This window comes from Struthio camelus, chromosome 27 (genome assembly GCF_040807025.1).
Source record: "Struthio camelus isolate bStrCam1 chromosome 27, bStrCam1.hap1, whole genome shotgun sequence".
NCBI lineage: Eukaryota > Metazoa > Chordata > Aves > Struthioniformes > Struthionidae > Struthio > Struthio camelus.
In genome coordinates, this window is record NC_090968.1 from 6,452,684 (window position 1) to 6,477,098 (window position 24,415).

A 24,415-nucleotide genomic window follows, 5' to 3' on the forward strand; every position below is an offset into this window, starting at 1 on the left:
CCGTTCTTGTGGGATACGTTTCTTTCACAGGAAGTCCCGTTCTCTCGCGTGTGGTGCAGTAACCAGCAGTCACTGCACTGTGCCTTTTCCCTGGAGCGCTATACTCCAGCAACTACGCAGCTGTCCTGCAAGATCTGCGTCCGACAAGTCAAAGGGCATGAGCAAATTCTACAAATCCAGACATCCATCCTGGAGGTAGCGTTCTCTTTTTTTGTCATGCCCCCCCCCCCCCCCCCCATGTTTGTCCTCCGCCTCCGTTCGTTTCTTCTGCCTCGGTCAAATCTGTAACAAGTATGCAAGGCCTTACAGGTTCCAGGAAGAAAGCAAAGTATGTATTTACAGAGATTCCACCACCACCACCACCACCACCACCACCACCACCACCAGCACCAGCTTGTGGGGTTGAGTCAGTGCTAATAGTTGTCTTGCAAAAAGCTTGCAGAGAACTGAGCGTTGAGAATAGACTGACTGCCTGTGTGCTGTTTGGGCACTGGCTGCTATTCGCTTTTTTATTAGAGTGTTGCTGAATGCACGAAAGCTTTCCAAGACTATAGCTTTGCTCGCACGTGAAATAAAGCAACTGTTGCAGCCAAGTCGGTTGGCGATGCATGGCACAGCAATGAAAACGTCAGCTACCTTTTTTAGATTATTGGGCATCTTCCCTTATTAAGGTTTCAAAAGTAACCAGCTACGTCTGGAGTAAAGATAAATACCCGCTTGCCGGAGATCCACACCTAAGTAAGTGCCCTGTGCGGAGAACAGGACAACTAAATAAGAAAACCACAGTCATTAAGTAAACAAATGCGCTCAGAATACGGCCGAGTATTTTTCAGCCCTTCACCGTAACGGCATAAAAAGCTTCTGTCGTTCTCCGTATCTGAACGCAATGCCGCCGGTTTTTTCCAAGGGACCTATCTGTCCACAAGCCCCCCGCCCCCCCCCCCCCCCCCCCCCCAGAGCGTGTTACAATTCTGTCTTCACATTCCCTAATCTGGAAGAATGTCTCATCCCCTTCTCAAAAATGGAAGGGTGGCAATGGGAGGGTGAGGATAATTGGACTGTAAAATTAATAAATAAATATCATCTTGAACTACTCATTACTTTACATTTCTCCCTGAACGAACCAAATAGCAGTCGCTTATCTCAACGTGTGCAGGCTATGAAAATCTACTATTGTTCTGCATATTTAATTTAAACAGTCAGACAATGCGCTGTATCTACAAACATTGTCAGTGCTTTGCAAGGATGGCTTTTGGGATGCGTCATAAATGTTACGTGAAAAGACTTAGAGCATCATTGTTACTGAATAGTTAGGCTGCTTTGCACGAAGAGGAATAACGCATGGGAATGGGACTCTCTTGCCTAAGACTAGTACTATTTCATAGGACAGGAAAGGACAGAACGGCAAAAAAAGGGGTTGGATCCCAAAGGGATTTTTTTAGTGTGGCAGAACTGAGGCATCTACAGAACTTGGGTGCTTTATAAAGAAATGAATGGGAAGTTTAACCTGTCTGTATTTTAGGCTAAAGCAGTTAAAGATTTATGCACACGTGCCCTTTCATGACTTTAGCCTACCAATCACTGCTCTACTGGACTTCATCTGCAACCCCACTCTCCTCCCCCCCCCCCCCCCCCAAAAAAAAAAAAAACAGGAAACTTGTGGCAGGAAAAGGACACTATTTTAAAGTGTTTTTATACATAAGCCGCTCCTGATGTTCTAAGAGTTCCCGAATCAAAACTACGCCTGAGCGTAGTTTCTTTTCTGTTGCCGGTCCTACAAACTATGGCTGGAATCTCAGCCTCAGGTTTGATTCTTTCTTCCTCCAGAAGTAGACGCGATACACCAATAGACATACGTAGACAGGCTTGCTGCAGGTAAATTTATATGTGGCTTCTTTGCACGGCAACCGCATACAAGCGGGCAGAAAGAATGCAGGCTCCTGTGCGTTCACAGCCGCTTTCATTCGCAAGAGGCTGTACAAAAATCTCCTTGTCTCAGTCCCCCGCCGCTTAAATGGATTAGTTTCTGTTCCTTACCTCACAGGAGCGTAGCGCGGGATTCTGACGCCACTCTTATTACCATGCTAGAAGAGCCACCTCCACACCCAAGATAGACAGAAAGCCTGATGGCCGGCCGCCTAACTGTGTTTCTTTCCCTCCTTTCCCGCACAGAATGAGAGGGAAACCATCGCTTTCTTTGCACAGGAGGACGGCCGCTTCCCTGCCCAGATGGGGCCAAAAGCCTTCAAAATCCCCTACTCTATCAGACAAAGAATATGTGCAACTTTTGACACGCCCAATGCCAAAGGCAAAGACTGGCAGATGTTAGCGCAAAAAAACAGCATCAACAGGTAATGGAAGGCAATTCTGAAAGGTGAACATTTACATATGCAATGGAAATAATTTGCTGCTATCACGGTCTTTTTTTTGTTTGCTGGTATTAAAGATGGGGGCATAGTAATTACCATACGTGCGCTCAAGGGTAAACTGCACTTCATACGTTCTTTTATATGACTAACTGCAGGAAACAGGAATGGCTTCTCCTCTGAATAAACCTACGCATCCAGTCCTTCCTGATGTTAACGTCTAAACTCAGTGTCTTTCTCACAGCCTGGACCTTTTCCTTGTACCTCTGCAAGAGCGAGGTCTTGGTACAGTTTGTGAGCGTAGAAAGATTTTGGCACTGTTGGGTATTATGAAAACAGTGGATTAAAAGGCCTTGTAAGGTTGCATGTGCTCTCAGGGGGAAAAAAAAAAAAATAAAATAATCACGTGCCTTGTTTTCATGAGTTTTACCCTCATGTTTTTTATTTCAAAAAGAGTAACCCATTTTGTCTTTTTTTTTTTTTTTTAAAGGAAACGGCATAGTTAAAGGTTAAGTGTTGCTGTACTGTTTGTTAATAGTAACATTACCGTTATGAAAACTGAAAGACGCTGTAGAAACTAATGTGCTCCTCGTTTTGCTTTTTCCACTTGGCTAAATTAATTTGGGGCAGGCAGTTTACTCACGGAAAACATTTTCTGATTCTCAGGAACGCCACCTGCGTGTTCCCAGCAGGTTAGAGGAATACGTAAATCAAGCAAAACAGGCTTGATTTACTGCTTTTCATGGGAATCTCCATAAGCCAAACCTGAACCAAAAAAAGAGAGTAATCCATAGTCTGGCAGCAGAGAGGAAGTCAAAAAATTTTCGTTCAGCTAGCGGCTTTCACTACCCGTTAGGCGTTTCGATCCCGCTTTACTTCCGTTCCTTATGCGTAAAGTAAGCCAGAGAAACATTTCCGCTTTCAGAGGAAACGGAGAGATGGCGTACTAAGGAGATTACTGTGACGGTCTAAGACCAAGTGTTTGTGACATCCCTTTAATTTTAGATTCTGTGCAGAGGCCTGGGTAGGGTCTTTGCAGTATCTGTGTTTATGAGAGCCAAATTCATAGGTGTAAACAGAAAGCTGTTGCACAGTTTAAGTGACCCTGAACGTAGCTGTTAAGTCAGCTAGTCGAACACGTCATTTATTTACTTATTTCCATGTAGCTGATGCACAGCATAATCCATTAGTGTCGTCATGATAGTATTTTCTCTACCCTTGCTCCCCACCTACCACCTCTAGTTGACACTTACTTACATGTCTGGACAGGCTTTCCTCTTCCCGTGCCACGGTAAGGCTTCTTCCCAGGCCACAGTAAGGCTTAATTGGCTGCGAACTTCCCCTCCTTTGAAAATGCCTCTACTTTCAGACTTCCACACTGGGATTTTACCTACAGAGTACGGTTAGGCTTTTGAGGTCTGAGGTTTTTAAGCTTGTTACAAATCTCCCTTGATTTTCAAGGTAGGTAAGTTAACTACCAGTGTTTAGGTAGTTTCTCTGCTCATATGAGGGGAAGGCTTGAGTTAAGACAGGGCATGGTACTTGGCTGCTTGGAATTCATTGGCGAACAGGTAAGGGGCAATGCACTAGTGACCACGCTGTCCGTTTTATGCACCTCCTTGGAGGAGACGGCATCACAACTGCAAGCTAAGCCTATTCAGCGCAGTCGGAAAAAATACATCGCTGACAGTTACCTGTTTTACTCGCTCAAACACGTGATGCACGCGACAGTTTGTTCCTTTGTCTACGAATGGTAACGGAGTCACGATTTCAGGAGTATCTAATCAGGATTTGGCATCTCAGGCTTCACTAAGTAAATGCTTGCTGTCTTACTACGTTTGTGCTTATGTACATGAAGGTAACTGATAGATTTATTTGGATGATTATGTCCAAAGCAACTGCAGACGATGATTTAAGGTAACGTGTGTTTAAGGAAAACATTTTGACGTCACCAAGCTCTTTCCCGGTATTACCCCTCCAGAGTTCTATAAACTACAGGGGGCATCTACGTTTTAATGAAACCTAAATTGCCAAGTGACAAGATGATGCCTCGTACCTGCCTATAATTACAAGCAAGCACCAATTAAAATTACATGTAATTTCTCTTCCTGACAAATACCTGGTAGGTAAGTTTACTGATGATGCTTTCCAGAAATGACTGATGATCTAAATTCTACGGGGGGGGGGGGGGGGGGGGGGGGGTGGGGTGGGGGTGGGGGGGTGGTGCTGGCCAGCACGTAGGTACCTCAGAATACGCAAATCTTTGTTCATCCTAGTTCTGCTAAATTGAGCATGTGACATTTGAAGAACAGATTCAGCAGCGTCTGTCCTTCAGATGGCTGCCTCCACGTGCCTAGTTTAGGTCTCGCTGAAGGGCTTCCCCCCTCCCCCCCCCCCCCCCTTTTAAACAACACACCTGTAGCTGTCAGGTTCACCATTCATGGTAGTCAGTGTACGTTTTTCTAATCCTTTAATGTCGCCTTTCTCTCTCCTCCTTTCAGGAATCTCTCTTATTTTGCTACACAGAGCAGTCCGTCTGCTGTCATTTTGGACCTCTGGGAAGCCCGACATCAGCATGATGGTGACCTTGACTCCCTAGCGTGTGCTCTGGAAGAAATAGGAAGGACACACTCCAAAATCTCAAACATAACAGAAACTGAGATGGAGGAGCCTGACTTCAACTACAGTAGACAAAACGGACTTTAGTCATCTCTCCTCCATTCAAGAACTGAGGGCCAGCTTTGACTTTCACACTAGAGAATCTCTGTGGCAGGGAGGACGTAAGGGTTTCTGCACACCGTGTATAAGGAAACAGACCTTCCTCTCCACGATGCAGTTTTCATTTGGAGGAGCAGAAGAAGTCCCATCATAAATCGTCTCAGTAATAAGGAAAATTCAAGCTTCTCCCTCTCCCGCAGCCCCCTCTCATTTTAAATTTTAAAGTGAGTGTTTTCAGCGTCGAAAACAAATCTATACGCCTAGCGTTCCCAGGGCAGGAAGGGGTGAGATTAAGAGAGCCATGAAAGGTAAATACTACGATGCACTATAATACATCATGCAAAACAATAATGCCAATCAGAAGGAAAAAAAATGCCTAGTGATAAATCAGTGAAGGTGACATTGAATGTTTAAAGCCACAAGAGGTTACATCTAGTTTAAAGGGTTGTCGTCTTGGGGCCTTCAGTCCTGCAGCGCGCTAACTTAACCACGCTCCATGAGTGGATGTAATACCCTTTGATAGCAGCATGGAGTCTCTTTGTATTTGCTGTAATCTAGCTGCAGGACAGTTGAAAAGTAGGCATTACCCTATTCAGACACTTGAGGAATTAGATGCTCTCATACCTATTTGTCATCCAAGCAGTTCACTTCTTTTTAAAAATTCAGTCATTTAAGGAATGTATTTTTATTGCAGCGTTTTCCTGGCTATGCTGTTAACTAAGCAACACAACAAAAAAAATTTTCTCTGTGAAATTACTGTGCGCATGTGCGCAACACGTGAAATACTGTAGAGTTCTCAAGTCTGCAGACTTTCACATTGCCAAAAATGATTGGGGGGGGGGGGGGGGGAGGGTTAAACAACCAAATGAAACACAGGAAACTGCCAGACCAATTGTAGCACTTTTTTTTTTTTTTTTTTTTTTTTTGGTATTACTCTCTATTTTGGGACTAAATTAAAAAGGGAAGGTGAATTCAAGCAGCACAGCTTAATTTTGGTTTGGTTTCAGATTGAAACAGTAAACCCCACACGGTACGCCCCACAATTGGCTAGAGTTCCTTCTAGAATTTGCCAGTCTAGCAGAATTTTCACAGTTGCAACAGAATATAGTAAAGAAAGATAACTGTGTTGCACTTGGTTTAGCTACAAAGATTTTCTATTTACTGCCCAAACCAGAATTTAGCTAGAGAATTCTTATTCTTCATCCCTCTTATACAAGAATAATTTATCACTTCGACTGAACCAAAAAAAAAAAAAAAAAAAAAAAAGCCGTCACTGTGAGGGAGTGTGCTAGTGAAGGTGGCACTAAGCCAGATTTAACCAGTACTTTTAGGCCTATAATATTATTTAAATTAGCCAAGGTGCTTGTTAGCGCTGGCCCTAGGCTCTCAGCTTTGGTGATGTGACCGCAATCAGTATAAAGCAGGAACACAAAGAGGATTTTAAGGGCTTTATGGAAAGGCAAGAAACTGAAAACCGGAGTTCTGTTCTTTTTTTTTTTCCTTTTTTTTTTTTTTTTCTAAACCCCAAGAGTTGGCTGAGGGGAACATGGCAATCCATAGGGTACCTACTCACCGTGGCGTGCACATCAAGAAGTCTCTGAAATTGTTTTTTTCCACACAGGAGTCCAGTTTTGAACGTACCATTAACAACAGCCCTTGATGCCAGACTTTGCTTGTGCCCACTGATCTGAAATTGCAACTTGCAGTTGCTTTTCCAGCTCATCAGGCTGGAAGAGATTCTTAGGCTTCTCCAAACATTTCTTGCGTTTTAGTATTTCATGCCACCTGACGTGAGATTTCCTGTTTGCTATGCGAAATCATAATGGCTGCAAGCATATTTAAGACCAAGACAAAAATACCAGCTTATTGGGCAGCAAGCTGTCACTTTTTTTTTCAGCACCGCAGGGTTCTTTTTGTTTGAATTTTATTTCTAGTGACTTCCATTCCTCCTCCTCAGAAACCCGTTCTGCATTGGACAAAATGTCATGAATTCAAAAATGAAAAATAGGCAATGGCATCCACAGCAAAGCACTGTGCAGTTTTAGTGAGCTGCCGTTGTCTAGGAAACCTGCAACAGTCACTCGCCAGCAGTTAATTTGCTCTTAGCTGCGTCTCAGATGCAGTTTTAATTTGGCTACTGCTTTTTCAGATTAGCTTACATTAGTTACCGCAATAAAGATACAGCGCCTGTACGGTAGTATTTAGGTAACACGTCCACGTCAGTGTGAAGATCTGGATGTGTCTTGTCGTTTTCCAAATATACGTGAGCTAAACACAACATATTGGGGGGGGGGGGAGGGGGAGGGGTCAAAACCAGCTGCTATGTGGAGTTCACACCTTAAAGCTTTTTCTCAGGAAATGCACAGTGTTTACTTTCAAGACTGGTAGCTTTGAAAAAACCTCTGTGTACAGCGACCCTCCCCCCCCCGCCCCCCCCCCCCAAAAAAAAAAAAACAACACCACAACTCTGCCTCCCATGCTCTGTAAAGCCTAGAGAGAAACCAGAAGCTGTCTAGATCGACCTCCTCCAAAGTGCATCCGAAAGGGCCTTCAGCCTGAAGGGATCTGGGTTGTAGGCAAAACCCAGGTTAGATCCAAAATCTGCTCAAGTCTGCTTTCTGAATTAAAGCATTGAAAAGACAGATCTGTCAAAGTTAGTTTCTTACGATGACCAATTCTTTCTGTCAGAAGGAAACTGTTAAGCGTTGGGCCTGAGGTAAGACTTCTATGTTACGTTGCTCAGGAGAGCATTGTAGTTTTCCCTTTAGGTTTTGTGTTTTCTGTTCAGTTTTGCCAAAGCTGCTGCTTCGCGCCCCCCCCCCCTTTTTTTGGGGGGGGGAGGGGGGGGATCTGAATCAAGAATTTACACCTATGACTTTTTCTGACCTGTTAACTGTTTTGACGCCTCTGTGGACTGGAACTGCCACCTAATAATACTTACTTATTACCTTTCTGCCATTAGAAAGGGGGTTGACCCAGTAAGCAGATTTCTAGCCTTAGAGCTCATCCGAGTCTTCTCAGTTTGTACAGTATCTCTCTAATAGTGAACAGTATTGACAGCTTAGGCAAACAGTATATGTAATAAGCGCTGCAGCAAAGGAATTCCTCAGCAGCAGGTTGCATCTCTACAGTTGTGTTTCATAACTGCTGGTGCTGCTAGCCCTTCAAGAATTTGACTAATCCCTTTTGAACCCATCGATAAAAATATCCGGGGGAAATAAGCACACCTTTTTCTTTTGCCTGCCTTTAAAAAGTCCTCCCTTCCCACCAGCTTTCCTTTTGTTTAAAATCTGCCGCCTAATAATTTCGCTGGGTTCCCCTAGTTCTGTAATAAGAAGTAATGCTGAGTAACTCACTCCCTCACTATTCCCAAGTCACCTTTTCCACATCTTTCATTATTTTAGGCTTCTCTTGCATGCCATTTCCCCTCACGCTGCTTTTTTAGGCTGAAGAACCCTAGTCTAGTCCGTCTCTGAACATCCTCGTCCTTCTCTGCATTTTTCTCTACGTCGTCTAGTTGTTCTGTCTCTTTCTGGTGATAGAGCGACCAATGACCTCTCTGATTTGCAACAAGACATACACAGGCTATAAAATCACGCAATTCCTCCAGTTTCTCAGTTTGTCACAGTCCCCACGTTCAGAACCAAGCATCACAAAGGATGAGGATCCTTTTTCTACAGCATAAAGCAAGCCATGAGAAATAACCCGCGAGAGACGGTAGGCCCCCTGAGAATGCAGTAACTGGCTTTATGCTGCTAATTAAGTTTACTCAAACTAATGCATCACCAAGAGTGGATTCCGCTGCCTGAACGTGCAGAAAATAAAACCTGTGAGGAACCTGGGTAGCTTAAAGACTAAAAAGCGACAGGAGTTCAAAATCGTAAAACGCTTCCGTAACAAGTAAAAGTGGTGTTCATGACAGAAGGGAGAAAGTAATAGGACAACACGAACTTTTAACAGTTAGACTTTTGAGCGGCAAAGCAGGCTACAGAGTTTTCCGGTTCCCCTCTTCCCTACTCACAGGAAATTTGTATCTATCTGTTGATTACCCGATATAGCTGGTACGTACATGCTTGCTTTCTGATGCTCTTTCTGTTGCTTTCTGTTAAGCACCATGGGATGATACTACTACGTAACGCTTTTACTCAGAGAGGCTAATCTCAGTTCTCCTCCCCTTTTATGCACTGTCCTAGTTTCAGAGATGGAGAAATTGAAGAGGGTTTTTTGGAAGTGGTTCATGTAAATGAGGCAGCTATAAATAGATTTTGTGCTACCGTTAACAAACGAACGGCCATACAATTCCAGTACAGTTGTTAAATGGTTCCTTCCCCTTGTCCACAGCAGGAAGTAGCTGATTTTTGACAGCTTTTTTTGCACAAAGTCTGCAGGAAGGATGCTTTGCAATATAATATTCTCACAGAACGACAGTTCAGAATTTTTACGCAAATACTATATAAATGGATATGCTGAAAACGATTAGCACTTTTAAACTCCCAGAAGCGCTTTTTCAGCGTCTATGATGTGCAGATTGTTTTGAAAATCTGGACGTACGTGATTTGATCCAAAACATAACCGTTAGTCAGCATCCGAACCAGGATTAGGTGCCAGCAATTCAAAAATGATCCAAAACATAACCGTTAGTCAGCATCCGAACCAGGATTAGGTGCCAGCAATTCAAAAACGATTTCCTGCCTCTGCTTTATAAATAAATTACGACTTTTGGAAAAAAAAAAAAAGAAAGATTTGCAAACAAAACAATAAAAGGAAGAGCAATCCTATGTTGCACGCTTAAGAGTCTCTCTAGCTGCCCTGAGTCTGATACGTCACCTAAGAATCTGCTCCAATACATTTTCATCTTCCTAAACATTTTTTCTGGATCTTTCTGCGCTGCGAGTCATTTAAGACTAATAGTTGTGTTTTAAAAATGACTTACAGTTTTGGCACCAAAGCGGTGCACTTCACAGCTTTGCCAGACTGCAGCATCATAAAGTTAATTTACAGTTTTTACAACATCGCTTTTGCGATCTCAGTAGTTCATATTAAAATTCTTTATGCCACATGGAAAGGATGCCTACTCTGTAGATTTAAATGCAAACTTCATTTACCCCAGTGCAAGTTGCATACAGCCAAGATACACACCCACAAATATGTTATTGGGCCTTTTGTAATAGATGAAAAGGTACTGACACAAATCCCTTAAAGACGGGGAGCTATCTTTGTTGTTTTTTATCGTCGTCATCATCTCTGGCAACAGCTGGTCTCCTCCTCTATGGCCTGCGTTCAGTTTTTCAGAATCTTTCAGAATGCCGTTAAGGCAGAAGAAAAAGGGAGCTCTTGAGGGCTACAAGGTCCATTTGTGTTTTTTTCCCCTTGAAAGACGGTACTGTAGGGGAGTTGAAACATTCAGTAACTGTTCATTTCCGGATAATATTTCCCACTACGAAAATGATAGCTTAGGTATACAGTGAAGCTAATACAAGTAGGAAACAGGTGTGGATTTCTGTTCGTGATCTGACAGTCCTCTTTTCAGCCTGTTTCTGCCCACAAAGCACAAACTTACTTACTGTTAGGCGAAGACCTGCACTATGTCTTGGATGGCCATTAACTGAGTGAAAAAGGGGAGTTATTTCAAAGTCCGCCGCAGCAACCGTTAATGCTCTGAAAATGTGTCTTTCTAGCTTTTGTTTTACTACTTTGCATTATTTACACAGAACTAGAGGTGATCACAGTATTCCTTGAGAACCTTTTCCCTGTTAAACCTGCTGAAGAGCGTTTTCTATGGGTTGTTCATTTGTGGTGTATTACTCCCCTGCCATTCCTGCTGTAGGAGAGGCGGTCTGTTTCTCCGCAGCAGCACGTCCAAGGGCATGTGCACCTTTTTCTTTGATAATGACTATCTCGTTAAAATTAGTTACAAGTTAAGGGATCCCTGGACAACCACGGTAAGCTAAAACACCAGGTATATGACACACACAACGCTTGCAGCGACAAATCAAACTCAATACACTGGCAAAGGATCACAAATCATTTCCTAAAAAGCAACAGTCTAGCTCTTCACGTTACCACTGCTCATATTAAGAGCAGCAAAAATCGCCTTTCCAATATGAGCAAAAATAAATAAATCGCTCTAAGATGAAAGAATCCCTTAGAGGATCATTTAACAGTAGCAGTATCTGTAACGCAGGAAACAGAACTGATGTTCTGCTCGTTGCCACAAGTAAAAGAAAGAGGCTGTCAGTATCCATGTTCACTGATCTGTCCAAAAAGAAAAACATAGGTCTAGGAATTTGCCACTATATATATATTTTTTTTTTTTTGTATTAGAGGTGAATAGTACAGATTCTAATAGTGTTTCTTGTCTGGGGCTGGGGCGGGTAGGGGTGTATTGTAATTTTCAAGCTATTGCAAAAGCCGCTTTTAAATAAGCTGTTCAGTCTTATTGAGTAACTGGTTTGTGCTTTACAAAGGAATCCAGGTGAGCCAGGATTCAATGGGTAGCCTCCTTGCCTTGCTGTTAACAGGGTAATTAGAGCTGAAGTCACTTGTGAAAATTTAGTTTGGGGATAGGGAGATTAGATGACCCATCCCTAATCTGTAATGTAGTGTACTGTAACCTAATGAGATTAGACACTCACCTACTGTAGAACTGTGGTTTTGTCAGCAGCTACTTAGTTTGTCTGCCCCCTGGTGTGATGATCTTGGTTACGAATGTCCTCCTACAGATTTAAGATGATGTCAGCCCCTCTGTGTTATCTGGTCTCTGTATATATATCCTACCGTCTAATCCCAAAAGGAAACGTGTAGCACAAAACGAAGTTAAGGGTGCTGTGCACCAAGCCTGCTGTAAGTTTTTTTCTGATACGGAGGGATGGGGAAGACACGGATGTAACAGCAAGCGTATTTGCTACAGAGAACAAGGAGTGTTGCCTAACAAATCCTCACTTAGAGCTGGTTGAAGCTTTGTTTTTGCAGTCAAAAAACTCAAGATCTGCTATTTCCTATATTGCAAGTTGGAACGTTACCTTTATGGTGGCGATATCTTTTGGAAAATTCCTTCAATTTTCCCCCAGTACACTGAAGTTGGGGGTAGAGGGAAGGGAATATCCACATTAAACTACAGCCTTCTGTATTCTCCCCACTTTCCGACTATAAAACAGATACCATTACTGAAACTCGTAAAGTTCCCTGATGCATCAGTAAGCTGTATACAGATGCCTCACTGGGGGAGGTGGCATAAATAAATATACTTCCGGCATATATTTGGGAACAGCAAACTTTGACATCCTATCATTTGACACAGCTGCCTCTTCCCATTTCTTAATCAAGTTCATTCCCACTGTAACTCTTGCTGATCTCATTTTATATCTGGGTACAAAATTGTTAAGTATACACCTTTTGCTAATTTGGAATGAGGTGAAATGGGGTGCTGGTCAGGCCACCGAGTCCTAAGTCAATGTTATGCATGAGCAGACCTACCTGAAAACTTTCCAGTGTATTTTCGACTTTCAAAGCTTTCAACCAGCCTTTACGCTGAAAAGGGGAGGGGGAACTTTAACCTGTATCAAATACTTTCCCAAAGAAATGCTTTTTAAAAAAAAACAAGAAACAAACAAACAAAAAAAACCAGTCTATACGCAGCACTACTATAAAGGTATTCCTCTACTGAGACCTATTTCTAAAACTTTTCCCTTTTAATCCTTTATTTTTGCAATGAACAGGTTCTGAAATTTTGGTTCTTGCTCCGTTGACTAAGCATTCTTCCCTCCCCTGACGTCTACCTATAGTTTCAGTCTGTTTTAGAACAGAAAAAGGATTAGGGGTTTGAACGCTTTCTTTAGTATTAAGCTGAAGGAGCAAGGAAGAGAGAGCGAGAGGAACGTTAAATAAAAAGCATGGCCTTGGCTTCATACCACACTTTCTGTGCCTTGTTCTATCAATGTAAATTCTGAATGTTGTACAGTAAAATACTTGGGAAAGACTCCTTAGAAAAGGCTGCACTGGCTTCTTTTATCAGCACATGTACATATATAAATATATATACATATATATTTGGTAATGCCAAACAGCTGTGTTATATTGTACTGAAAAAAATAATAATGGACAGTTTGGATGTTTTATGTAGAGTTTGCAAAAACTGTGTGGCTATAGCCTTTTGAAGATAAATGTACAGACATAAATTACTGCATATCAGTTATTTATGAATAAAGAGTCTTTTACTGACATCTTACATTATGAGTGGCACATAGATTTATGAGATAAGCCAAGATGTTCTGATGCGAGTGCTTTGTAAAATGCTTCACTGGTTTTGCAGCGAGCCTCGCACAGGAGCTCTTGCTACTGGAAAACTGTGTACAGGGCACCTTTTCCCAGGGAAAACCGCAAAGCCTACTGGAATAGAACCAGAACTCCAGTTTACTGACGACGTTGCAACAATTCAGGAAGATCATCCTGCTTTCATATTGGTCTGAACTACAACCAGATAAACCTCACATTTTAAGTTGGAATGTAGTCTGCATTAAGCTGTTCCACTTAAATGCCTTATTTATTTGTGTGAACAGATCTACAACGCCTACTTCTGGACTAGGACACTTTTGTCCCCATCACTGTAAAAAAAAAAAACCCATATATTCATCTTCTTTCTGTGAAGTGGAAGATGCAAAAAACTTCTCCACATGTGCACGTATGTAATACAGACAATTCCCTCTAACATCCTTTCCAAGGTTCCTTGGCTAAATTCAGTAAGAGGCCACACCTTGAATCCTGTATCACTGGAAACAAAGCTGTGAGTTCTGCTCCGTTTACCAGGTAAATGTAATCCTTTGTAGTAACGTTTAGTGAGACCCACTGGATAAGAATTCATTGTCTCGATTAATCCTATACAGATGAGCTCATAAATGTAGATCCCACTTCAAAGAACAGAAATACCCCGTCAGCAAACACGGTACCCAGAGGTGTAATCAGAAAGCCACTGTTTACAAAGTAACTATCACCTATACCTTGTAATCTGACAATGAAGGGGGTAAGTGAATACAAGTGTCATCTATGCTTATGCACTTCTTACGCGTACCAGTGTTGGGGAGGAGATACTGGCAACGATGGACCCTTGAATTAAGCCAGTACGGCCTTTCTTTTTTGTCTAGAATTTAGCTACTCCTCGATTTGCTTCACTGTGTCAGGAATGGTGATATACACCCCCTTACATCCTAATCCTAGTCATCCCAGCCAGACGGCACGTTTATATAAAAGTGTAAAAGGACCAAAAAAAAAAAAAAAACCAAACCAAACCAAAACAAAAACAAAAAAAAAAAAACCCCTTCAGATTTCTGCTAGACATAGCAGATGGCCCTTTTCTGGATGCTTTTGATCTACACTTCAGGTATGACTGTCACATTAACACGTACAATTAAGCATCATTCACAAAGATGTTAGCCTGACAAAATGAGTATCTGGATACGGCACTCATCTCAAGTGAGAGGATGCAATCCGTGTCGTTAATACGTACACAGCAGAGGATGCTACAAAAAGCTGTAACGAATCAAGATATCCTTCCAACATTTCATTACATATATATTTCAGTTATCATCAACACTGATACCATATGCCATATAAAGTAATGGCCACCCTTTGTAATAAACAGGACTATCATAGCTGCCCTTGGAATTAATTTTAGAATTACTCATGGTTACTCACGTTTGCAGAGAAATAATTTATGATATTGTAAGAAGTTTAACGTATTGTGAATTAACGACCATCTACTTAGAAATTGTACTGTAGAGGTTGCTGTCAGATTATTTCCAAACAGAATGATGGGCTCTGCTGAACAAAGAATCAGGGTGACGTTATTTATATGCCACATTCCCTTGCACATATACAGCTCATTAGCCCATGCCTATTGCACCACGTTCAGATACTCTAGAGCGCTTCCAGCATCCACCACCTCTTCCCATTTCAGTTGCTTAAAAAAATAGGCATAATTTCCAAGCGTAAGCTCTGCTTCTCCTATCTTCATTTTGTGATGGACCTGAAACGTTAGTTACGCTAGCACCCACAGGATCAACAGCAGAAACGCCCGGTTCAGTGAAGCTGAAGATAGTTATTAATTTTTAGATGGCTGTGAAGTCATGTCATTTGTTTCATCCCAAAAGAAAAGATTCTATGGAATTTCTTTTCTTATAAAAAGCAACCTGCTGCCTAGGAATTGTTACAATGCACTTGATCCTTAAGGTGGCCAGGACAACGTATTTGAAACCATCTGAAGTAGCTTGGCTGGTTTTTTGGTCCCTGCCCCCCCACCCCTCCCATTATGGGAGAATCTCTCACGAGTCTTGAGATATAAGATACGTTTTACAAATGATGCAAGCCCCATCACTATCACATCCGAAAATCTTACTCCGAGAGCAAAATCCATGCTGAAAAAAAAAAAACATGCTGATTAGTGCTTGACCAAGATACTCTGTTCTCTCAAAGGAAAAAGTATGAAATGGTCAAGCACGAAGCCGCAGCCGCAATCAGTTTGATTCCTATCCTTAGCTTCAAGATATGTGACGGGTAATAAAAAGAAAATAGCGCTTTCTCTACTGTCTCCCCACCTCCCTTTAAAGCATACCATGCAGCAGCTTAACGATCAAAGAGGAGGACCTAGCAAGCAGTTCAGATGACATGTCCTGGCCCTTCTGAACTCTTCGTTCTCTGCTGTTCTTTTTTGTAGAGAATTGCTGGGGGGTGTCTTTACAGAATACAACACTTTACAGAATTTGTCTTGACTGAATACAAGATTTCAAGGATTTGGCACTCTGCAACCACCAATAAAGCTGAATTTCTGGGTGAAATTATATTATCCAGCTAGCCCAGCGAGGAGAACATCCACGCTCAAGGCAGTAAAACCTACCGGCAAAGAGAAAATAAGAGACCACCACCACTAACACATTGAACTGGAACTCAGGACAGCCGGATGCAATTCTACACTAAAAGTTTTCTGTGTAACGTTACTCATTTGATATTTTTGTGCCTCAGGTGAATAAGCTGAATACAGCAATACTTCCATCTCCTCTTTCCTCCAAAAAAGTGCGTGTATTTATGTAATCTCTGAGTATTTTAACTCTTCAGAGCAAGGACCACCTTTTCTTGTGTGGTGACTAAGAGAATGAGGTTTGGAACTGTAACTGTAATTATCAAGTTTCTGCTCGCTGCTAAAGTTTAATGGGGCTTTACATTTAAAAGCACATTTACTATCCAATCTACACTACACACCTTTACCAATAAAGATTTACTAGGCACGCCGTGAAGCACCAAGCCGCGTTTTATTTATAAAAGAAGCTGAAAAGGCTGAAAAAAACAATATGGCTAAAACAGAGCATTCTGGTTGCAGTTATAGGCTATGACCACCTGAGAGCTGCCTCACAAACGTGGCTTACGCTCATGCATTATAATAAGCAAATAAATACACTTTTTTTTTTTTAAACATATGAATAAAACATTAGTAATTCAAAAATTCCAAATTTAGTAAGTGCAGAAAAGCTTACTGACGAAGGCAGAGTTCAAAATAAGTTTTAACGCAGGTCCCTTGAAAAGTTCAGTTCCTTACAGCAGAAATAGTAAAGCACTTTGAATAGTCCAGCATTAAAGCGAACTTCCCTGTAAATGAGGGCAAGTCCTGCTGCTTAATTATGCATGCTGCTACTAGGATAATTTTTCCAGAGAATTAATGAGAACGGCAGTTCTAGCACTGCAATGAATGCAACAGCTAAGAAATTCTCATGATAGAAAAAAACAACATTAGCTTTCTGGGAGTATATAAAAATAAAACATTGTCATTTACTGAACTCTTTTTAGTCTCACTGTACCGCTGTAGAGAGAGCGCAAGTTTTGTTCTGCCTGCAGACACAAACATTTCTGTACCAGGTTGATTTTAGAGGCCGAAACACCACAGTAATGAGAGAGACTTCTGTGCGCGCGCACGCGCGTGTGTGTGTGTGTGTGTGTGTGTGTGCGTGTGTGTGCATTCCTAGTCTTGCCTTGGTAGACAGATACGTACTGTGCCAAAAATCCCTGGGAAATGCAGGATGACAGCATTTTCCTCCCTCTTTAGTGGGATAACCAGCTCATTAAATCTTAACATGAAGGTATTTTATTATGAAGTGACAGATCTAAAGATTTACTTTCCCATTCTTCACCTGCCTTCTCCCTTCTGCTTATTCCTTTGCATTTGTTAATGGCCTTTCTCTTGTTATATAAATCCTGTCAGGAGTATAAAAATATCTCTCAGGATTGCTCATTTGGCCTAAATCATTCAGCCTGTACAGATGACAGGAGAAAGTGTACATGCCATGGTTGATGCAGAGAAGGAGTTCTGTCCTAGACTTCAGTAATTGTCACTGCTTGCTAAGAAAGTATAAGACTTAACAAGGTCATAAAATAGAATGACATGAGCTAGTAGGATAGGTTTTTTTTTTTTTTTCCATTAACATTCAGAAAACCCGGATTCAGTGGGACAATAAATTATAGCAATTGAGCAGAAATGGCCCATTTGATTATTCAACATTTTCCAAAAGACTAAGGAAAGTAGCAGGGCTGAGAGCACCTCTACCATCGCAACAGCAAGAGTAAATATCTCAGGGGGTGTTACTGTCATTATTCCCTATGTCACCAAGCTGCCTTGGGTGACTTCCTCTACTAGGAATCGTACTGTAAAACGGTAGAAAATTCAGAGTTTTTCCAACTTGGTTTGGGGTTCTGAATGTAAAAAAATAGTACCTTATGCAGAGGACCAAACCTGGGACTACGATACCATTTAACATCTATTTAATAGATAATATGAACTCCAGTATTCAAACAGACCAAAGGTTCTGCAAGAATTGGTACTAAGCTGCTTTAAAGGAAGACAGAAGAAACACCGCAATAAAGCGAGTACAGGCTAGCTTACCTCTAAATTCTTATTAATCAGAAAATGATTTATAAAAGCCTCATGCAAAAGTGTCTAGACAGCTCCTAAAATATAACATAAAACACTTTTCCATTAAAACCCACCTTCCAGATAGTCTTGTATGTCAGAAGACTTCACTGATTTGCAAGGCTTGAGTTAGCACCCATATACAGAGAGAGTGCTCTCCAACAGCTATCACGACCACTCTACAGCAATGTGACTTAACTGTCCCAGAAAGAAAGTCATCATCAGCCATGAGGATTATTTGAGGGGGGGTGGGGGGGGGAGGGAAAGAGAAACACAGGGGGGCACAGTCCTCAAGGAAATTTCATGTGATCCCAGAAGCACATCACTTCCCTAACACAAAAGGGCATTTAATCCTACATTGTAGCCTAAAAACAGAGAGACAGCACATCGGCAAATGAGGAAATATATATCCAAATTACTTCATGTACACTTAAGGAAGAGTGCAACTGGTGCACGGTAATATAAAACAATAAATGGTGGGGGGGGGGGGGGGGGGGAACAGTGCTTTAAGCTGAGGTCCCTAAGCCATCCATGTTATTCTCTTTGCACAGGGCAGGAAGCTTCCTGAGAGGCAATTCTCCAGCCCCAAACGCCCATTGGTTTTCTTACTGTCCTACAAAGGTTTGAAGATTGGGGGTTTTGTTGGTTTGTTTGTTTGTTTGTTTGTTTGTTTTTTAGGTAAAACAAAAACAGAACAAGAATAGCGTGTAATGCAGCCCAGATTAAAACCATTTGGGAACAGCACGGTGGAAAAAATGTTGCATGGCCCCCACTGTAACTGTTCTTAAATGGACCAGGCAGACAGGAGGAGCAGTGGCTGCACACCAAGTAGCTTGGCTGAGGTCACCCAGCAGGTCAAAAATTGAGCTGAGGAAAAAACCCAGGGTTAGTACCAAGGCCATTAAACCACACTAAAACCCTTCTCTGATGTAAGGATTGCTGATTGCTTGTTCTGGTTTCATTATTGACTGAATGAGTGACCTTGAGCTTGTGGTTAATAACTTAGCTACCTCACTGGTGTAATGCGACGATTAATAAGAGATTGTGAAGGCTGTGAAAGTGCTAAGTGTAAGTAGAGTGTCAGTGAGGACTGCAGTGTGATTTTAAGGGTGGGAATAATAATTTTTTCTCCTGGTCTTGGGCAAACTTAAATCCTTCCGTATTGCATAAGACGCGTGATTTGTCTGCTACTCACTATCCTTTTTCTATATCCTAAGGTTAAAAAACAAAAAGGGGCTAATGAAGGAGTGACTACTGAGTGGATTAAAAAGGACTGAAGACCTTATGTACAACCACAGCTGATTCCCCAACTGTTGACACCACAGAAAAGCTTTCCCAACTGCTGAAAATGCTCAACGAAGACAGAGTTTCTATAAACCATGATGTGCACTGGCATTCAAGCACTGAGTATTGGCTACAGACTGTGGGCTGAGGGCAGGCTTCCAATTAGGTGCTTAAATGAACAGTAGGATGAAGTGAAAAAGAAAAAAAGAAGAAGAATGAAAACTAAGCAGATTTCTCCTTTCATCCATTTCCAGCTCTTAAAGACTCCCATCTACCAGTGCTGGTGGTTGCAAGACTGGAGTTAACAATTCTTAGCCAGAGCAGAAAACAGGCTGAAACACATGAGATAGACACACAGAAAATTCCCAAGCAGAATCACCTAAATCTGCTATTGTTCATTACCACTTTTCCCAGAGGCTGTCTAGCTTCCTCTGCTGGCCACACTGATCACGTTTATCTAAAGTCCTCTGTGTATTTGCACTGCACGGCGTCAACTCAGCTCCCTTTTTCCTTGAATATGGTGCGTTGGTAACTTCTATTTCAGCAGCCGGCAGCTACAAATTAACTTTTCAATTCATTAGGCAGCTCTGCTGAATCACTTCCAAACTCCTGAACGCATTTCTTCAACTCCCTAACAGTCTTCCTGCACCAGTCAGAAAGTGAATTTTCTCTGTTTCAAAGCAATGTATGGATAGCCTTGCAGATCTGGTCAGAGGTGTAAGGCTCTGCTGCTCCAGTACTATAGCTCCACTGAACAGTTCTGTGGTTGGAAGGAAAAATAAGCCAGAAGTAGCCCAGCACACGCGTACACACAGATCCCAAGATGCTCTCTTAGGGCCTAGCGTAAATTTCCTATTGCCACGTCAAGGACACCAAGTTAGGAAGCACGTCACTACAAACAAAAGCAGCTGCCAAGTACCATTTCCCTTACAAAGTGCTGAAATACTCCAGTCCTGCCCCGCCCCAACGCCACACATCTTTTGCCAAACTAAGGAACTATTTAAAGAGAGGCATAACACAAAAGGCAACAGCTAGTTGGAGAGAGACAGAGCAATTGCTACGGTTTAAAATTGTAAAAGCAATTTTTACAAAATAAGGACAAAAGAAGTCACCATACCTGACGGAGTTCAAGGAAGCCTGAGACATTTATAAATGATAGGGACATCGGATAGGGACAGCATCCAAAGACCTACAATCTGGTAGCTGGGATAAAAATTACACACAACAAAGGTCCAGCTCAAAAGAACGGATCATATTAGTTGAAACACTTTCACGTGAGAGGGTAAAGCATAAATTTTAAGGCAGGGTGGAAAAACTACTATTCCATTCTAAAAAAGACCCTTGCATTAATACAAATTATATAGATTTACTTGGTCCTAAGGCTCCATTTCTAGCCTCTCATTCATTCCTGTTTTTCAGGGCTGGTAACACTTGCACTGGGGTTCTGTAGCTTCACGGCACGCTCACTGTGGGTTGCATTTGAAAAGCTTGTGTCATCCTAAATTAACTGTACTGTCACATGCTTTCAAAAATACAAAACCCCTAAATGTAGAACTTGGAATATTTTTCCTCCTTATACTTATTAAAGGCATTAAAGGATTAAAATACGCTCCTACCCACGACTTAATCCCATGAAAAGGCCTTCAGAGTTTTTTTTCCCCCATTAAGGAGACTTACCCAAACTGGTGCTGAGCGTGAGGCCGATGGAGGGAAAACTTTCTCTGTCATATAGAACTGCACCGTCAGCAGAGGTGCGCTACGTCGGTACCGCGTATTTAGCCTTTACTTGAAGCATCTCATAAAGTTCACAGATTACCTAGGTCGTCTCAATCTTTTGGAAAGTGCAGCCAGAGTGCCCCTCAAAAAGCAGTGTTTGTTTTTCCCCCTGCTTTTAAGCTCACAGCTTTTCACAGTGCTGGAGGTTTATTCCATTTCCTTTTCATAAGGAAAGGTAAAAACAGAAACCTAGCTCAGCCCAGAGATTAAAACTTAAAAACTGAATGAACATCTTCCCAATAGCCTGTCAAGCTTGAGTACCAATTTTCTTCCTAGATCAGGTTCTGTAGTGGGCAGCAACGGAAAACAGTGCGCACACAAATACAGCGCTAGAATCTCTTTTAGACATGTGGCACTTCATTCCCAAAAGGTTTAACAGATAAACAGAGTCTTCTCCTCCTGCAGGCTCTTCTAGAGAGCTAGCCTTACTGAGAGTCTGGCTTTGGGAGTCAGCTGGAGAGAAGAGAAGATAACGAGATTTATTCTAAACAGAGAGCAAAAGTACATCTGGCTTAAAACTTCTGTAACTGGAGTTGCACTGCAGCCAATTCGGACACATCTGCCAGTCTAGTAAAGCTCCTTCAAAGGTCCTTCCTTTCACTGCTTGAAGATGGTGAAGAGAGCCTGCCTTGGTACTACATGCAACACATGCTCTCAGTCTTTCAGATCTAACCAGGTGATCACCACAAGCAAATGAAAGAATAACCCCAACTGCCTGTTTTCGCATCCCTCACAAATTAAATGCAATTAGACAGGCTGGTATCAATAAACTGTCAGGGAGAGTGTGGGCACACACACAACCAGAGTTCCTAGTCTTGCACTCACATTAGGGATTGTCTGTACTACCTTGGGCAAGTACTAGACGTTTTCCAAGTTTACCAATCTATAGAAGGGAGGCCTTTAACTGTGATATAGGGTGCCTGGCAGGCTTTAGGTAACATTTCCGATCGTAAGTTGAGATTGCTTGAGCCGAAGGAAACGGACGGATAACAGTATACGACGCTGCTGCAAATATTTTAAATACAAAATTCAAAATCTAAATAACGCATCAGCAGAACTAATGCTGGCAAAGAAAACAAAGCAGTAACCAATTTAAGGAAATAATGCCCTGCATCATGTGGCACGTTGTCTATCATGTAGCTAAACAGGAGGATCACTGAATTAAACCCATCAAGGTTTTGGAAAAAAACAGAAGATATAAGTGCTTCTTAAATCACAGTGGATCATAAAAATGAATATGCTGATTTGGAAAACAAAAAATGTCATATGTGTACGAATACACCTTTCACCAAGACAGCATTCTCCTTTTCTTGATACCCTAACCCAACGTTCAGACAGCAAGATTCTCAAAGGGTCATTGAGAGATTGAAATGCTAGGATCCTACTGAAAAACAGGATTTAATCTTCCTTTTGAAAAATCCCGCGTTACATTAACCTGTGGCAGTATTTCATTCCTGTTTGGATAGCAAATGTAAGAACTAGTGATGTAAGGAACATAAAACGCATAGGGATTATTCAAGTATGTGAGAATTAAAACGATCATTCAGACTCTAACGGAAACGTTTTGATTTTCTTGCTTGTTTTGCAAGTGTGCCCTGTGAAGTCTTTTATTCTCGTTTTTATCTTTCCCAAGATAGAAAATCTCTCTGAAAATGAATCCTCTTAGAATGATTTTGAGATTATCTACTTTCACACCACCAGTTGAGTTTAGTATTGCAGTCAAACTCATGCAGAACACTGCTACCTGGAAAGAGTGCTGCCATTTCTAAGCCAAGACAGAGCTGCCTAATTCCTCTAACTTGATCTTCAGCGTAAGAGCGAACACACATGACTCTGCAGTGTAAACAGTTAAGCGAGTTACATGAGGAACTGATGAATTAGTTATCCAAGCTGCATGAGAAAATGTCACTGAGGACACTTAAGAACAAGGAACATGTATTTTATTTCTGTTCAATTCGAATGAACTGAGGTAGACTGTTTGAAGACAAATTTGGAAAAGGATATGGAAATCTTGATCTAAAAATACCTCAGGCTAAATCATTGTCTCACCAGGCAGATGAGGAGTCTTTATTCTCTCCCAGCTATCTGGTGTCTTTTGCTATACAGTCTGGATTGTCTGTGCTTTTCCTAGCGAGAAAGCAAGAGAGCGAAAAATCAAACAAACAAAACAAGTTTCCTCTGAAACTGACTGGCAGATTTTCGTAACTGCTTTTAAAAAAATCTGAGAGGTTTAAAAAAGTAACTTGTGGAGATGAAATTAAGCCCTTTCAGTCTCATGTTGTACGCTCACATGATAGAATGAGGAACTTGGGATAGAGAGGAGGGCTTAAGATAGCCTTTAGTTGTACACAGACACGACTCCAAAAAAAGTGCCATTTGGGAAAGTGAAGGCAGACCGAGTCCCGCCATCGCTCCTGTGCCACGGTATCTTGCCCTCGTATTTTCATTTATTGTTGACTTTCTAAACATTAAGCCACTTGAAAGGACTTAGCAGTCTTATTTGTTATGCCCGGCAAGAAGGACCAAAGCAGTTGCACTTCTTAAACTGAAAAGAAGGAAATCCATTGCCGGAACAGTTCAAGCTCCAAGAGATTTTTACTATGGATAGGTAGAAGATACTTTATGCTGCTCATCTCTCATAGCCTGTAGATACTGAAGACTTAACCTTTAAAACTAAGCAAACCTTTTCAAGCTTTTCTGATGTTTGAATGAGTTCCAAGTAGCCCTTGAAAATCTTTGACCAAATCAAATTCTATTTAGAAACGTTTCTCCATTGTTCATACTTCAGAGCTGTTTCCTCTTCTACCTTCACTATTGTTTTTCTTATTTCTGAAGAATATTTGCATAAAAGTAGGGGTCAATCGCTAGAAAAGTGAGAATTGAGAAGACCCATTATTGAAAGGAGAAGTAAAAACAAGAATTTAATTTTATATCATGCCGGCTGCAATTAAGTACAAATACAGAAAGCAATCGATCACTCATAAATAAAATACAAATGGTAAATTGAGGTTCTATAAACCGTAAAGATGAACTGTAGTATATAAACGACATAGCTCCAATAGAGGGAGGGGGAGGAGGAGGATTTTGTACTGAAGTTATGGAGCCAGGAACTTGAAGATCAAATCAATTCTCAAACCTATGGCACTTGGAGTAGTCAGTTTCCTTGCACAGCCTTTCCTTACGTTTTATGCATGTTTATGTTTTATACGCTTTATACATGCATATAATACTTCCCTAATGCGGACAGAGATGTCCTAGAAAGAGAATCCCTCTAGCAAATATGACATTTTTATTCTCACTATCATACCACTACCTCCCTCCT

At 41.6% G+C, this 24,415-nt stretch overlaps 1 protein-coding gene and 1 long non-coding RNA gene across 8 annotated transcripts in view; one reads left to right on the plus strand and one right to left on the minus strand.

The window, feature by feature from the left end:
• Positions 1-13,311, plus strand: part of UNC5D (unc-5 netrin receptor D) — a 183,396-nt gene extending 170,085 nt beyond the window's left edge. For 6 of the 7 annotated variants that reach the window (XM_068920606.1, XM_068920609.1, XM_068920604.1 and 3 more), the window contains 3 exons: positions 31-195; positions 2,173-2,351; positions 4,868-13,311. In XM_068920606.1, the coding sequence (XP_068776707.1) occupies positions 31-195; positions 2,173-2,351; positions 4,868-5,072 (549 nt within the window). In that variant the 3' untranslated portion in view covers positions 5,073-13,311. The remainder of the gene's footprint in view (positions 1-30; positions 196-2,172; positions 2,352-4,867) is intronic. The other variant, XR_011136455.1, reaches the window with a different exon arrangement.
• Positions 1-24,415, minus strand: part of LOC138062446 (uncharacterized) — a 119,363-nt gene that overhangs the window by 6,574 nt on the left and 88,374 nt on the right. The window lies entirely within an intron of this gene.